This window comes from Chlorocebus sabaeus, chromosome 12, assembly GCF_047675955.1.
Source record: "Chlorocebus sabaeus isolate Y175 chromosome 12, mChlSab1.0.hap1, whole genome shotgun sequence".
NCBI lineage: Eukaryota > Metazoa > Chordata > Mammalia > Primates > Cercopithecidae > Chlorocebus > Chlorocebus sabaeus.
Window position 1 is genome coordinate 42,134,597 of NC_132915.1, and position 13,844 is coordinate 42,148,440.

The 13,844-nt window shown below is 38.7% G+C and overlaps 1 protein-coding gene across 1 annotated transcript in view; it reads left to right on the forward strand.

The window, feature by feature from the left end:
• Positions 1-6,118: 6,118 nt before the first annotated feature.
• LURAP1L (leucine rich adaptor protein 1 like) overlaps positions 6,119-13,844 on the forward strand; it is a 47,635-nt gene continuing 39,909 nt past the window's right edge. Inside the window, exon 1 of the mRNA XM_007969242.3 lies at positions 6,119-7,159. Coding sequence (XP_007967433.2) covers positions 6,851-7,159 — 309 coding nt within the window. The 5' untranslated portion in view covers positions 6,119-6,850. The remainder of the gene's footprint in view (positions 7,160-13,844) is intronic.

The window sequence follows — 13,844 nt, forward strand, 5'->3', positions numbered from 1 at the left end:
ATGTCTTTGCATAGAAATTTTGTGTTCTTTTTAAAATGGAAAAATGCATAAAGATTTTTATTCCTTGTTCTCATTCTTCCAGGGCTTCTGAAAAGAAGTTCTACCCATCCTTCCAAGCCTATAGAACCAAGGATAAGGAGAAGCTAGGAACCTAAAATATAGAAAAGAAATGATATATTCATAAGACACTGCCAGAAAAGCATAGTGATCACAAAATCATGACATTCGAGAGGGAATTTTATAGCATGTGCTGCATCCTGAGGTCAAAACCATAGTGGAATAGCATAGCTCCCTCTAAACCTCTTAGACACCATCCTCTGTGTGAGTAGTCACCATTGCTTTGCTTTTTTTCTACCTTCAATAGGGTTACAGTTTCAATTGCATAGTCTCTGTGTTACATTTATGATAACAATACTTCAAAAAAAAATCTGTCAAATCCTTTTTAAATCAAAGTTCAGAGGATTGCTTCTAAGCTAGGAGACAGAAATGGAGTATTTCTTTAGGGCTTTTTATCTTTATTTTAATGATTATATTATAGTTGTGGGGGCCATTTCAAATACAATTTTAAACATCATCAATGTATTCGGTGAAAGACATCAAAGTTGGATTGTATGAATTGTCTATGACTATGCCACTGGATGGCAAAATACGGATGTCTCTGTGATTAGTTTTCTAGCTCATAAAAGCACACTTTTCAAAAAAGGCTAACAGCGGTTATTACCTAATTTATAAGTAATTGTATGTAGTGATGTAAAGTAGCTTGTCATTTTTAATACCTTTTTTTTGTGATTAAGTAAAAGTTTGTTATCTATTCTTTGCAGTGACTTTAAGTGTTCTTGGCTGTTGTTTGTTTGTTTGATGGAGTCTTACTCGGTCACCAGGTCACCAGGCTGGAGTGCGGTGGCAGGATCTCAGCTCACTGCAACCTCCACCTCCCGGGTTTAAGCAATTATCCTGCCTCAGTCTCCTGAGTAGCTGGGACTACAGGTGCATGCCACCTCGCCCAGCTAATTTTTGTACTTTAGTAGAGACAGGATTTCACCATGTTGGCCAGGATGATCTTGATTTCTTGACCTCATGATCGGCCCACCTCGGCCTCTTAAAATGCTGGGATTACAGGCGTGAGTCACCGTGCCCGGCCCTTGACTGCCTTTAAACCTCTGCCAAATAAAAAGAAAAGTATGAAACAAAAAGAAGGTTCTAGTTATCTCATATTATTCACAGCCTCATGTCTCAACTACACGTCCAAGACCCCTCTACAGGGTTATGATTTGAAGTCTTTCCCCCACAAAACATATCCTGAAATCCTGACCCTATGATACCTCAGAATGTAACCTTATATGGGGAATGGGGTTGTTGCAGTTATAATTTGCTAAATTAATCCAATATGGCGGGTGTGCGTATAAGAAAGAAGACAGAAATTTAGCCATAGACCCAGAGGCAAAACAGCCATGTAAAGACAGAGGCAATGATCTGAGATATGCAAGCACAAGCCAAGGAATGCTGGGCCTCCCAGAAGCTGGAAGAGGCAAGGAGGTATCCTTTCCTAGAGGCTTTGGAGGGAGCCTGGACCTAACCACATCTTTATTTTGGACTTCTAACCTGCAGAACTATAAGACACTAAATTGCTGTTGCATGATACTTTGTTACGGCAACCCTAGGAAACTAACATACACAGTTTCACAAGTTTACTAATCTTCCTGCTTTCTGACCTTGGGACTCATATTCCCAATTATTTCTTTGCCTAACCCTTAGACTTAAAACTGCACTATGTTGTCTGACTTTGAGTTTTTATTTTCTTTCTTAACCATAATTAGTGATTGCCGTTCAATGATTTTATGAAACACAGGTGTCCTGGTGCCAACCAATCCCAGTTTGCAGGAGACAATTGTTAAAATTTGAAAATTTTGCAAGCTGGTTGCCAAACACAGTCATTATTTTAAAAATTACATTGTATAAGTTTTAATATAGGGAAACGAAAACAAAGGTAATAAATAATCAAAACTCATCACTTCCTAATTATTTGAATACATTTTACTACTCTCTGTGCTTACTATTCTTGCTGATTTTGAAATTATTTATATGTGTTTTACCTGTATAGTGGAAACACTATGTAATGCTGAACTACTTCCCATCCTCTCCCAACTCACATCTCACATTGGTAGCTTGATATCAGCCATGATGAGAGTATTTACACCATGAATGTTGCTAAAAGCTACAAATCAATTATTTTTATATTTTCAGAGAGTTGGTTGTAAACAAAAATCAGCACAGCATTGAAATAACCTATAAAGTCCATTCTATAGGCCAAATTGGGATGGCTGTAGAGGAACAGACCAAAGTTAGCTGTAGAGATCTCTTTTCTTGGCCCTGCATTGTACCTTTAAGCAGGAATTTAGAGCTCAGGATAGCAAGAAAAAGCAAATAAAGGATGCTATTACAAATAATGAAGGCAGAGAGATTTGACAGGGATTGTGAAGAGGGGATAAGGAAGACTTAGATGCTGGTGACCTACTTTTAGTATTGTCTACTAAATCCTCAGGGAAGTGTTTAGCTCTGATTATAAATATTAACTAGATTTCAATCAGAGACTATTTAAAGGGTCTGTACACCTTAGAGATATTTCAGATTAATTGTTAGATAGAGATAGAGATTATATATAGCATTCTCATGTACAAGTGGTTCAAGTTGGTAATAAGTAGATGATTTCACATAGTAAAACAGACCCAAGCCAGCTACAAAATTATAGGTAAATTAAATGACTCTATAAATAAGCAGGATAAAACCTTAGTAACTTTAGCAGATACATAATTCAACTGTATATGGATAGGGTCAACATTCTTTAGCTTTGCTATAACATCTTCCTTGTTATGCATATAAACCAAACAAAAATATTTGTAGAAGCAGCAGCTCTACACATTTAAAAACAAACAGTGAAAGAACCTGATACTTATTAAATAGTGACTTCCTAAAATTCTTAGGCGTAATTTGAGGCTGTTGGCTGCCTGATATTATTCTGCACTGTGGGGAGTGGAGTCTCAGGTAAGAGACCCTGCCCTAGCCCTTGAACTCTGTGCCAGCAAGAGTTGGGAATGCCGCAAACTTGCAATCAGTGCCAGAAAGAAGGTGGAAGGCTTTTCTTCTTCTAACCACAATGCCAGCAGCAGACTAAGGAGTGGTGTTACCCACACTACGTGAAGCATTGTTGAGTCTACTCTTGCTGGGAGTACTGTGTCTCAAACCAGGAAGTGTTCTAAGTGTGGAATGAGTGAAGCATGCATCACATCAGTCTGTTGTGACTGAGGCATTCTTTCAAAACCTGTCATCTGAGTCCAACAATGTTCCTATTAGCCACTAGTTTTTCTTTCTTTTTAATGATAAATAAGAGGCTCCCTTTCCTTCTCCGTGAACACAACATAACTAGGGAAGAAACTCAGTCTCTTAAAGTCCTCCATAATTTAACACTCATTCTTAGATTCCTTATGCATTTTGAATAGAAAAAAAAAAGGCAAATCCAGCTTATACATATGGTGGTCTTAAAAGGAAGCACATAATAAAGTATAAACAATTATATCACAAATAAAAACAATACAATAACCATTTTGACAATTTTACTCTGCAGTATATTATTAGGCTTACAGAAACACTGTGAGTTTAGGTGGTTGTTGACATGGCAAATACTACTAATCAAAGAAAGAGAGGTAGTTGGAGATGGACAAGAAAAGTACGAGCAGCGAGGGAGCGCTACTAAGAGTGATATGACTCAAGAATTTTTCCCCCTGTCTTTCTCAGTCCTCCCTATGTTCCCTCTCCTACTTGTTGCTGAATTCACTCCTACCCCAAGCCCCCATCCTGGATTCATTACTGCAAAGTCTTCTCAACTGATTCCCCAAATCAAGATGTAATTAACTTCTCAGGCTAAAAGCAATTGGTGAAACATCTCACACATTTTTGTCCTTCTTGTTTGTGGGCATTTTTGTCTGTTTATTGTTTTGTTTTTGTTTTTTGAGGCAGTTTCTCACTCTGTCTCAAAGACTAACAGACAGTGGCTCGATCATAGCTCACTGCAACCCTGAACCCCTGGACTCAAGCAGTCTTCTGGTCTCAGTTCCCCACCCCTAACCCCTTAGCTACGACTACAAGTGCATGCCTGGCTAATTTTTAAACTTTTTGAAGAGGTGGGGTCTCACTATATTGCGCAGGATGACTCAGTTTCTTGAGAATCTTGAAATAAACAAACAAAATCATGCTCAAGAACCGAAGTAAAAAAATATATATATTTTCAAATAGAGTAAGAAATGTCCTCAGATCAAACCACATAAAGCAGTTATGGTAGCACTAACAATTAATATATTGTTATATTAATTATAGATCCATAAACATTCAATGATTTTAATATATTCTGAAAACTAGCTAAAGCATCATTCAAAATGTCTCCATTTTAAACTAAAATGTCAATAGGCATTTAACTGAAAAAAATTGAAAGGCTTGACATACTAAGCTTTTGTTCAAAAGTTTGCATTTTTTAATATTTCACTGGAACTAAAGGTTACTTTGCATATACATCACACTTTTACTTTCAGAGGAGTTTCTTCTGCAGACTTCTTTAAAAAACTATATGTGTGTGTGTGTGTGTGTGTGTATATATATATATATGTTATCCTCAGCCTCAAATACTGATTTTACAGTCTGTGATTCATAGCAAAGGAGGTGTCCCATTTTTCTATGTTGACACACAATAATTTGACTTTTTTTTTTTTTTTTTACTGATCAATTTCAAGCTAGATATTGCATCTATAAACTGCACTTAGCCAGCCCTATGGTGAACTTTGTAAGGGTTTTGTAATAATAAACTGTTCTTGACTGAAACACAAGCCTTTCATAATTACATGTCATAGTGCAATTCTTATGCAATGAGCTTGTGTTTTTCCAAATTTAGGACCAAGCATGTAGTTTTATCAGTGAGCTGAGATTTGGTCTTGTTTTCTCGTGATTCTATCAGTGGTAGTTCTAACTTTGAAATGGGTCACCTAACTTATAACTATTTTCTTCACTTCTTTTCAAAAGGGAGAAATAGCATGCAAATTTCTGGCATGTTGATAAGAAAGTTCAGCGTTTTTTTATCTGACACAAAATATTTCCTTTAGAATGCCTATGTTTCCTCTCCGTATAAGCTGTCCTAGAGTCACATATGATAGAAACAAACTCTGAGATGTATATATCTATGTTCTTACAAGTGTAAAACTTGAATGATGTCTCTGGAAATGGAGCCTCAGAGTGACCAGGAACACAAATACTTATTTGTCACAGTAATAGAGGGGCACATACTTTGAAATATTTCAATGGAAATAAAAAATTGTAGTTTACTGGACTGAAATTAGTCTCCTCTACTAATACATTTTTGACACAAACTCAATGCTGATTCAAATCTGTAATCCATGTAGCTCATAATAACTTACTTGGTAGAAGTATCACAATCAATGAACTGCACAATTGTACAAATTTAAAAATTGTACAATTTTTCAACTATACAATTAATTGTACAATTTGTATGGTTGAAAAAAATCTATAAATTAATTTATAGCCAAATTATTAAAGAAGACAACATTTTAAAGAGTCATTCCCGATATTTTTTCTTTCATAATTAAAGTAAAAGTAAGTAGCTCAGCAACCGTTCCATCTTAAAACTGCTGCTATCTCAGGAGTCATATAAGTTATCCTGGCTAATTAATTCTTCGCTTTTGTTTGCATACGGTAACAGTTGGTAAGATAATTAAGTTTGATTGTACATTTTCATTGAACTCTTGATGAAATTGTTTCACTCTTTTTATTGGTATAAAATTGCTAGGAAAGTCTTCTGAAGAGAAGTTTTTTGTTTGTAGAGAGATGGGAAACGAACGACACCAAATATGAAGTCATTCCTCTATCTCTCATTTTAAAACCTCTTTTAAAGGTTGTAGCCACCAGGCGATTTAGTCAGGAAAACTAAAAAATCAACTGGTACTCCTAACTAAAGCAGGACGTTAAAACTCTTCTACCAGCGACAGCGTTGGGAAAATTCTTCTTGCTCTTCTTGTCTGTGATATACGGTACAAGGGTTGGCCCTGGTTTGGTCCACCTGCCAGCGGAGTTTAAAGTTTCCGAGGCTAAGAGGAACACAATGACTTGGATCAAACAGCCTAAATGGGAAGAAGGACATTTTTCCTGCATCAAGGAAGCCGTTAAACTCCTGCTAAGCTAACTAGCTCTTTTTTATGCGTTCATGCACAAGACTGAATTCCTCTTTCACTGACCAGAGATTATTTCTGACAATCCAGGATATCCCGAAAGCTTGGAGACATATGGCTGGAAAATGAAACGACCCAGGACATCGTTTCTGGCTGCATCATTATTTTGTGTCGCGTAGGACCAGATGGGCAGTCAGTGAGCGGCGCAGGGATGTGAACGGACGGTTTTATAATGTGAAAATTTTCCCTTGGTAAAGCTAAAACAGGTTTCATTTCCCTCTCTTTTCTTTCACTATTTGCTTTATTCCCCCTCTCTCTGCAATATCAGTGAACTCAACTTTGCAGTGAGGTGGCCAAAAAGAAAGAGAATGAAACGATCTTGATCATCTTAGTGTCGGAGGAGTCGCAGCGACCAGGGAACTGCAGCTGCGACCCCCCGCGTCCTGTGCGGATTTCAGGGCTGACACCGCGAGGGCGGTTATGGAAAGGATGGTACACCGGAGCCGCGGAGGATAGAGACCCTGGCGCCCGGAGAGGTCTGCTGATCTCGCAGCAACCTTCGAGGCCGAGGCTGCCTCTCATCTGCTGCGTTTTATTACCATTATCGCCGTTCCCGAAAAGTCATGGAAGACAACCCGCTGCCAGACCTCAGAGACATCGAGCTGAAGCTGGGGCGCAAAGTACCCGAGAGCCTAGTGCGCTCGCTCCGTGGGGAGGAGCCGGTTCCCAGGGAAAGGGACAGGGACCCCTGCGGGGGGAGCGGTGGTGGCGGCGGCGGCGGCGGCTGCAGTAGCAGCAGCAGCTGCTGCAGCTTCCCTCCCTCCTTGTCGTCCTCCTCTTCGTCCTCCCCAACCTCTGGCTCCCCACGAGGTAGCCACTCTAGCGCTCTGGAGAGGCTAGAAACCAAGCTTCACCTCCTCAGGCAAGAGATGGTGAGTGTGGTGCGCCAGCCGCGGGGGCTGGGACCTGGGCTGGGCCAAAAGATGGGGGGATCTGAGAGTGGGGCTGGGAGATAGGAAGGCAGGGGCTGCAGAGCGGAGCGCTGGGCGCGTGGGAAACGCTGGGTGGAGGAACGCGCAGGGGGCGCTCATCCGAAGGCAGCTGCTGCGAGGCTTGTTTATCACGGACTTTGCTCGGTCACGGCTTGCAAAGACAGCACAGTCGGCTGGCTCCAATGTGTGTACTTTCGGACAGCGCCGACTCACTGCGCCGGGCTCTATGTAGCTGCCAGCCCCATAGCCTCTTAGGCACCAGCCCGTTGAGAGTTTGCAGTTACTGCACCCATCTAAGGCCTGCTGCGTGCTGTTAACACTTTGGGTAGGTTCAAAAGGTGGCTCGGCCCAATGCACTTACTGCAAAAATACTTCCTGGTTTGCCGGGAGGTGGCGTGGCAGGGTCCTTGCAGCCCTCCCTCCTAGCTCACCCTTCCACCAGTACCGCTCCGCCCTCCTACCCTCCCTTCTTGGTGCAGCAGCCGCAGCTGTTCCAAGGCCACTGTTGAGCAGATTCTCCACAGCTGGTTCTGAAAAACAATGGCCCACTCGTCCTTGATGTACTTATGAATAGCTTTTTTCACTGTTTTGATCTCTGCGAGCAGGTGATCCCCAAGTCCAGGGATCTGCTAAAGACCATCTCCCACCCTTCTCCCTCAAGTCTCAAGATCTGCAGTTGTTTTCCCTGCTGTTTGCAAATGTTTGCCAGAGCATAGGACAATGAAACAAGTACATGGTCTAAGAATACTCATTCTGGATATATTTAGACTAAGACACTATTTACTTGTCATGAGCTCTTGGGCACGTCACTTCACTTCTGTAGACCTCCGTGAATTTGATGAGCTGGTTAGAGAAAATGATCCCTCCCTAAGACCTTTGCAGAATATGACCACAAAGCAACAGCATTTTCTACCAGCTTGAAGATGAGGAAAGTTGCAACAGTGGGCCTCAAAGAGAGGATAATTTCATTAAGTTAACTTCACAGTTGTTTTGATTTGCTTCAAAGTAGGCTAGGAGATTTCTGTCACGCCGACAGGATGCTGGAAATGATTTCTATCATTCTATCATTTAGTTATTATAGAGTTCTGTCATTTAGTGATTATTATTTTTTAGGTTGGACAAAAATTTAAGGAAAACCCTTAGGTACATAATGGAGAAGCTGGAAAGTGGAAGGCATCTTGATGAGTTTGCAAAATAGATGAAAAGATAAAATGGGATAGAAGACAAACCAGGTCAGGGGATGCCTGATACCATATCACAAAGATCAGACATACGTGTGGAGACAAACAGGTAAAACTATTTTCCACAGGAAAATTCCTTGTACAAGGAATTAAGAATGTTGCTGACTCTGCAAATTAAGGACTTAATATGAGGGATGAAGATGTCAAGGAGATGAGGACATTTTATTCCTAACCATGTCTTCTGTAATTTTGCCCATGGAATGTTAATATATTCACTTAATCTAATAAATAAATCTTGTTGAAACACATTTTCTTACTCAGTAGCTCACTGATAGCACATCAAAGACAATACTGTCATTTTGCTGGACACTCAGACACAATTTAGAGTATTTATGTATAACTTGAAAACAGTAACATTTCTAAAAACCGATGAACCCCACCCTGTCCCAAGGAATGACTGGTATGTATGTGAAGATCATTTTCTGACAAAAATAATTACGTTCCACTTAGGATGCACAACCATGCTGTCCTGTAGAGAAATTACAAGTTTTGTGAGAATTTTTAAACTGATGACGTTTATTTCCATGATAACGTAAGAGTATACATTTTACCTTCTATGTGATGAATCGCAATTAGTCTTTTTTATAGGTTGGTGGGAAAGCAATTGCTGTTTTGCCATTGGTTTTAATGGCAACCACAGCTACTTTTGCACCAACCTAATATTTATTAAGCCTTTATGAGACACAATTTCTGAAACTGGGATTCATGATGAGAGTCTCTAAGGTCCCTGATAATTTGTCGCGTTTGTTGTTGTTTTTTGGAGAATATTTCGTCACTACTCAAATGATGGTTCTCTGGTTTAGTGGAAGCTTCATAGGCTTTGGAGTCAGATAAGCCAGGGTTTCAGGCAAGTCTAAAGCAAGTCAGGATATCAATAAGACCTAATAGGATGTCAGGGCTGCCAGTCTATGTATTTATCTTCCCTGGCAAAAAGGCTGGGCCCACTCTCTGTGGTCCTCATTCTAGTCATGGCTTTTTCACTCACTAGTGTGTGGCATTGAACAAGTTATATAACCACTCTGAGACTCAGCTTTCTTGTTAACATAGGAATGAAAGCATCTCCATTAAAGCATTTTAAGAATTCAGTGAAATAATGTAAGAAAAACAACGATTACATAGGCATTCAAAAACAGTAAGGATGCTGGCAGTAATAAGCATTACGTCAATGACATGGGTTCTGTTGATCTTACAAAAGCAGCCCTAGATGTTCAATGTGGCTTTGGGACTGATGAAGGGCTAGATATTTTCTCCACCAGACTGATGCTATCATGGCGTCTCCCATGTAATTAGATACTCTCTGTAGAGACGATGTTTCCAAACTAACAAAGAAAATATGTGTAGGCTTCCCTAGCTTCAATTCAACTGGAAATCTTGATTTTTATTTTAGATTTAATATTTATTAAACATATGCTATGTGCTAAGCATGCTGCTGATTGAAGTAGCATGTATTAAAGAATTGTGGAGCCTAATGTCAGATAGCCCAGGAAATCTGAGGAACTTAAACTAGTACAGTAGCCCACCTTATCGATGGGAGATATGTTCCAAGACCTCCAATGGATGCTTCAAACTGTGGATAGTACCAAAACCTATATAAAGACTGTTTAGTCCTATAAAGACATACCTATTACACAATTTAATTTATAAATCAGTCACAGTAAGAGATTAATAATAACTATGAATAAAATAGAACAAAACAGTATATTGTTATGTGAATCTCTCTCTCTCTCTCTCTCTCTCTCTGTCTCAAAATACTATAATATTTTCAGACTGCAGTTGACTTTAGGTAACTAAAACCATTAAAGCAAAGCCATAGATTAGGGTGTACTACTGTATTTGGTTACTTTGGTGAGACTTTTCTATGGGTAAGCCACTGTGATAGTTAAACATTTTATATGTATTTTCCCGTTGGAACCTATAATCTTTTAACTAAATGTAATTGTCACCACAATTTTATAAAGCATTGAGGTTTATTGAGCTAATGCTCAAGATAGTAAGGGGAGGAGCTAGAATGAAGTCAGAACCTGAGATTTTAACCATGCCTATGCTGTCACTTCTTACACTTTAGAATACCTCCATGCTCATGTGGACACCCAGGAATAAATGAATACTTCTGTTCTTCTTCCAGAATTTCAAAACATTAAACATGTTAAACTGTATTTTTGTTTACCATTAGCCTTCCCAGGAGGAACAAGCACTAATCAGTCTCTGGCTTAGGATTTGGATGAACATATTCAAAAGCCCTCTGCTTCCCAGCAATCACAATCATACCCTTTCCTTTTGGCCACTATCACCAAGATCTCTGGTAGCACTTCTTCTCAGTCCACAAGAACTGCCATGAGCAGTTCCAGGTTCTCCTGACATGACCAGTTCAAGTTTTAGAGCTCTGTAATATTCATGATGTAGGAGTGTCAAGAGCTTTTCATTGGTAGTATTTTAGTTCCGCAAGAGATTCTGTTCATGATAAAACTTAGACCTTAGGTAACTCACTGGAAAGAACTAGAAACTTGGAATCCTGACACCATCTTGTGTTCATTTAAGCAGTACTTTCAAATTGCTGTTCTTCCAACAGGAACTCAGTTATCCTCTTCTTTTCAAATGATATCAATTGCACAGCACTGTGTGGTGACTTCCCAGGTGTGCTGTTGAAAACACATCCATCTGAATTGTGCTCATGTAAACTGTACTCATAGAATTCACAAGGAAAAAAATCAAGGTTATATTTTCAAGCGTACATTTCAAAGGTCTCGATCTTAGACCTCTAAATTAAACCTGAATTATTCATTTTCTTACAAAGGGGCTAAACACTGTGGTGGATGTTGAGATATAACTAGGATAGTATTATTTCATTTTACAGATACAGTAACTATGGCTTACAGAGATTAATTAACTATGATTCCCAGCCCGTCATTCAAACAAGAACCACTGTTAGCCTGGCTATCTGCTTGATCCAAAGGGATCCTAAATTGTACTGTATCAACGCACTATCAAATGTGCCCATTTACTGTGAATGAACATTCTTATAGTAATTTCATCACATATCTACCAATGGATCTTTTGGCATTCCCTTAACAATATTCTTTCTTAAAAAAATAAATGTTTCTCATAAAATTTCCAATAACACAGTAATAAATTGTATAAATAAAAAGAAAAGTTCACTTAATCTTACTCCTCCCCATTTTACTCTGTACTCCAGAGGAAATGCCGCTGACATTTTGTTTGTTTGTTTAATCCATGAGCTCAGCCATTTATCATTTCTTTGTGTTACAAACATTTCAATTATACTCTTTTAGTTATTATTATTATTATCATTTGAGATGGAGTTTCCCTCTTGTTGCCCAGGCTGGAGTGCAATGGTACGATCTCAGCTCACTGCAACTGCTGCCTCCTGGGTTCAAGTGATTCTCCTGCCTCAGCCTCCCGAGTAGCTGGGATTAAAGGCATGTGCCACCATGCCCGACTAATTTTGTATTTTTAGTAGAGACGGTTTTTCTCCATGTTGGTCAGGCTGGTCTGGAACTCCTGACCTCAGGTGATCTGCCCCCCTCAACCTCCCAAAGTGCTGGGATTACAGGCATGAGCCACCGTGCCAGGCCCCTTTTAGTTATTTTTAAATGTACAATAAATTATTGTTGACTGTAGTCGCCCTGTTGTACTATCAAACATTAGATCTTATTCATTGTATCTAATTATATTAATATATCCATTAACCATTCCACTTCCCCCAGCTCTAGTAACCATCATTCTACTCCCTAGCTCCTTGAGTTCAAATGTTTTCATTTTTAGCTCCCACAAATAAGTGAGAACATGCCAAGTCTGTCTTTCTGTGCCTGACTTATTTCACTTGACATGAAATCCTCCAGTTCCATCCATGTTGATGAAATGACAGGTTCTCATTCTTTTTTTGTGACTGATTAGTGCTCTATTGTGTGTCCATACAACATTTTCTTTATCCATTTGTCTGTTGATGGACACAGGTTGCTTGTAAATCTTAGCTATTGTGAATAGTGCTGCAATGGACATAGGAGTGAATATATCTATTTGATGTATCGATTTCCTTTCTCTTGAATATATACCTAGTAGTGGGATTGCTGGATTAAGTACTAGTTCTGTTTTTATTTTTTTGAGGAATATCCAAACTCTTCTCCACAGTGGCTATGCTAATTTACATTCCCACCAACAGTGTACAAGGGTTCCCTTTTGTTCATATCTTCACCGTCATTAATTATTGTTTGTGGTTTGGATAAAAGTCATTTTAACTGGGGTGATATAGTATCTCATTGTAGTTTTGATTTGCATTTCTCCGGTGATCAGTGATGTTGAGCACTTTTGAATATACCTGTTTGTCATTTGGATGTCTTTTGAGAAATGTCTATTCAGATCTTTTGTCCATTTATTAATAAGATTATTAGACATTTTTCCTACTGAGTTGTTTGAGCTCCTTATATATTCTGGCAATTAATTCCTTGTCAGATGGGTAGTTTGCAAATATTTTCTCCCATTTCGTGGATTGTCTCTCCACACTGTTGATTGTTTCCTTTGCTGTGCAGAAGTTTTTAACTTGATGTGACCCAGTTTTTCCATTTTTGCTTTGGTTGCCTATGCTTATGGGATATTCCTCAAGAAGTCCTTGTCCAGAGCAATGTTATAGTTTCCCTAATGTCTTCTTTCAGTGCTTTTATGTTTTTGATATAAGTCTTTGATTAGATTTTGTATATGGCAAGAGATAAGGGTCTAGTTTCATTCTTCTGCATATGGATATGTAGTTTTACCAGTACCATTTATTGAAGAGATTATCTTTTCTCCAGTGTATGTGCTTGGCATCTTTGTGAAAAATGAGTTCACTGTAGGTATGTGAATTTGTTTATCAGTTCTCCATTTCATTCCATTGCCAATGTGTCTGTTTTTATGCCAGTATCATGCTGTTTTGGTTACTATAACTCTGTGGTATAATTTGAAGTCAGGTATTTCTCCAGTTTTGTTCTTTTTGCTTGGGATGACTTTGGCTATTCAGGTTCTTTTTTGATCCCATATAAATTTTAGGATTTTCTTCTATTTCTGTGAAGAATGTTATTGGTATTTTGATAAGGATTGCATTGAATATGGAAACTGTTTTGAGTAGTATGAACATGTAAAAAATGTCTATCTTCCAATCCATGAACATGGAATATCTTTTCATCTTTTTGTGTCTTATTCAATTTCTTGCATCAATATTTTATAGTATTTGTTGTAGAGATCTTTCACGTCTTTAGTTAAATCCTAGGCATTTAATTTTATTTGCAGTTATTTTAAATGGGATTACTTTCTTGATTGCTTTTTCAGATTGTTTGCTGTTGGCATATAGAAATGCTACTGATTTTTATGTTAATTTTTTATCCTACAACCTT